Source organism: Cornus florida, unplaced genomic scaffold, assembly GCF_030987335.1.
Source record: "Cornus florida cultivar Cherokee Brave unplaced genomic scaffold, ASM3098733v1 CherokeeBrave_3.0.0_Hap2_Chr10, whole genome shotgun sequence".
NCBI lineage: Eukaryota > Viridiplantae > Streptophyta > Magnoliopsida > Cornales > Cornaceae > Cornus > Cornus florida.
Genome location: NW_026775580.1, coordinates 82,685,075 through 82,688,568, shown reverse-complemented (window position 1 = coordinate 82,688,568; position 3,494 = coordinate 82,685,075). Strand labels below are relative to the sequence as shown.

The following is a 3,494-nucleotide window of genomic DNA, read 5'->3' as shown; positions in this document are numbered from 1 at the left end:
TGTCAAGCATAAATCTAGCCAAAGCATGCCCCCATGAAATGACTAAAAGGCCATTCACATATTTACCAATTTTCATCTAGGCCATTCTTACAACAAAAGACTAGAATACCCTCCACGAAATACCAAATGCCAAATATGCCAATTGAAATAATAAAAGTCAACTTTGCCCTTTATAAAATAATCAAATACCATATATACCATTTGTAAAACAAAAAGTCCATAATGCCCTTTAGGAAACAAACAAATAACATTAAATTAAATTAAACACATTTGCAACTTGAATCATAATTTCTAATAATAAAAATAAAATGCATGAATGCCACCATGTGTGGAAAATGATAAAAATGCAAAAATGCAAGTCCTCACAGTAACTACTTCACTGGCTTCATTCCTGCTTCACTGGGAAACATTTCAGGTTTGGAAAAACTATGGTTAGGAGCTAACAACATTGAAAGAAACATTCCTGTCGAGTTGGGGTTTCTTACAAATTTACTTGAATTGTGGTTGGAAGAAAACAGGCTCACTGGGGGCATACCTCCTCAAATTTTCAACATCTCCTTATTGCAATTAATTTATCTTTCATTCAACCCTCTTTCAAGGAATCTTCCATCTAGTGATGCATTTTAGCTGCCTAATCTTGAAAAACTATACTTGAATGACAACCAATTTGGCTCAAGCATTCCCCAGTATCTGTCAAATTCTTCTAAACTCCGTGTGGTAGATCTGGGCTATAACCTGTTAATTGGACCAATACCCATAAGTTTAGGCAACTTAAGACTCCTCTAATTTTTGCATATTGATAGTAATCTACTAACAGGCGATCAGGAAGGTCTTCAACTTAGTTTTTTTGCCGTACTTACAAACTGCAGATTCTTGAAGAGACTAATTCTGGAGTTCAATCCATTGAATGGTATCCTACCACATGTCATTGGCAACCTTTCAAGTTCCCTTCAAACGTTCGTTGCAAATGGATACCAGATAAAGGGCTCCATTCCCAGTGGAATAGGTTCCTTGAGAAATCTAAACCTATTGGCATTAAGCAACAACAATATCACCGGAACTATCCCATCAACAATTGGAGGATTAGAGAACCTGCAAAGATTATATCTTGAAGGCAACGAAATTGAAGGATTCATTCCCATTGAGCTCTGTCATTTGCAGAACTTGAGAGAAATCTCACTCCAAAGCAATATACTCTCTGGATCAATCCCAAACTGCATAGGAAATCTTAATCATCTGCAGAAGCTATATTTAAGCTCCAACACTTTGACATCTCCTATACCGGTAAGTTTATGGAACCTTGAAAATCTCTTGTTCATGAATTTGTCTCTCAATTCATTAGGTGGACAACTACCTTTAGATGTGAGAATGTCAAATGTCATGGAAAGCATGGATATATCTTGGAATCAGATCTCTGGTGATATTCCAAGCATTATTGGCACATTTAAAAGTCTAAGTTCACTGAATCTCTCAGGGATTTCATTCCAACGACCCATTCCTCAATCCTTTGGTGATTTAGTAAGTTTGGAAGGCATGGATCCCTCCCATAATAATTTGTCTAGTACAATTCCAAAATCTCTCGAGGCACTTTCACACCTAAAATACTTGAAATTTTCTTTCAATAAGTTATCAGGGGAGATTCCTAGCAGAAGGGCCTTTGCAAACTTTACAACGACATCTTTTATTGAAAATGAAGCACTTTGTGGGTAGCCAAATTTTCAAGTTCCTCTTTGCGCAAGTAATAGAGCCAACAAATCAAGGATGAAAAAAACTCTGCTCAAGTATATTCTTCCAACAGTGTTGTTTGTATCTTTGCTGCTCTTATCTATTTTTGTGGCAAGAAAATGTCGAGCAAATAAAAACCAGAATCCAATTTCAGTTGCTCTAACACCTACAATGGAGCCTAGAATGATTTCCTATCAGGAACTTTGTCGCGCTACTGATAACTTCTGTGAAAGAAAATTGCTTGGAATATGAAGTTTTTCTTCTGTCTACAAAGGTATACTAGCGGACGGGGAAATTGTTGCTGTAAAAGTTCTAAATTTACACATTGTGGGAGCTTTCAAAAGTTTTGATGTAGAATGTAAGGTGTTGCGAACTGTTCGGCATAGGAATCTTGTCAAAGTCATCAGTACTTACTCCAACCCTGAATTAAGAGCTCTAATTCTGCAGTACATGTATAATGGAAGCCTTGAGAAGTGGCTATATTCTCACAACTACGACTTGGATTTCTTTCAGAAGTTGCGTTAGCCTTGGAATACCTGTACCATGGTCAGTCAGAGCCTGTTGTCCACTATGATTTGAAGCCCAGTAATGTCCTCTTAGATGATGAAATGGTGGCACATGTGGGTGACTTTGGCATTACAAAGATTTTAGTTGAAAACTATACTTCTACAAATACCAAGACTTTAGGCACCCTCGTCTACATCGCACCAGGTAATGATATTTTTTTTTCACTTAGCTACTATTACAAAAATGGTATATTTGTATGTCTAATATTGGGCAACTCACCTTCAAATTTTTGGGTTTATTCTGTATTAGTCTTATAGATTAACAAGTATGAAATAATACAAAAACAGGGGCACAATTAATCAGTAGGTAGTTATTTTTAATGGTTGGTGTATTGTTCTATATCATTTTAATTATATCAATATCTCGTTAGCTCAAATGAACAGTTCAACACCAGATTACAGTGCTTAGTCATGTGATATTATACTAGTTCAAGATTATTATTAATTTTAGTTTTGCTTGTTAAAATTATGAATATTTGGCAAAGTATGGTTCGGAAGGAAGAGTTTCTACAAAAGGTGATGTATACAGTTATGGAATAATGTTGTTAGAGACATTTACGAGAAAGAAACCAACTGATGAGATGTTTAGTGGAGAACTGAGTTTGGGGCAATGGGTGAATGCATCACTTCCCGGCGAAGTAATGAAAGTTGTGGATGTCAATTTATCAGGGGCTGACAGTGGAGGAGGAGACGTTGAAGCCAGAGAAAGTCATCTTTTGTTTATCATGAAATTGGGCTTGGAGCGTTCTGAAGAATTGCCAGATAAGAGGATTGATATCAAAGATGTGGTGGTTAAGTGCAAAAAAACCCCTATAGTTTCAAAAATGTGTAAATAACACCCCTAGTGTTCAAAAACCACCCATGTAGTTTTAAAATAGTGCAAATAAGGGCTTTTTGTCAGAGGGGTAGATAAAAATATGAAAATACCCCTAATATTCTTTATTCAATAATAATAAAAAAATTGAAGAAGTTGAAATTACCTAAATAGACATTAACCAATACTACGTCGTTTTGGGTAATGTGGGTAATGAATTCTTATTTCTCTCAGCTTTAATTTTTTTTGGTGAATTTCTCTCTTTCTCTTAACTCGCCGGTGTTCATGGCGAATGAGGGTTTTCATAAGCTGCCTTTGTCCCTTGGCCTCACCGTTCTCCTCATCGTCCTCTTTGTCATTGACTGGCGCATCATTAACCATCACTGCCG

General features: G+C 36.3%; 1 protein-coding gene across 1 annotated transcript; it reads left to right on the top strand.

Moving 5' to 3' along the window:
• Window positions 1-352: 352 nt before the first annotated feature.
• On the top strand, window positions 353-3,127 carry LOC132277992 (putative receptor-like protein kinase At3g47110). The gene is made up of 5 exons (XM_059779826.1): window positions 353-431; window positions 818-1,702; window positions 2,000-2,131; window positions 2,239-2,436; window positions 2,841-3,127. Exons 1-5 carry the CDS (start codon window positions 353-355, stop codon window positions 3,125-3,127), a joined length of 1,581 nt encoding a protein of 526 aa, XP_059635809.1.
• Window positions 3,128-3,494: the final 367 nt, after the last annotated feature.

Bases quoted from the DNA above. Each gene is read 5' to 3' on its own strand.
- LOC132277992 (XM_059779826.1), top strand. From the start codon at position 353: ATGCAAGTCCTCACAGTAACTACTTCACTGGCTTCATTCCTGCTTCAC. The intron at 1,703-1,999 runs GTGGGTAGCCAA...CTGTCTACAAAG, and splicing joins TATTGAAAATGAAGCACTTT to GTATACTAGCGGACGGGGAA. The intron at 2,437-2,840 runs GTAATGATATTT...TAATGTTGTTAG, and splicing joins CCTCGTCTACATCGCACCAG to AGACATTTACGAGAAAGAAA.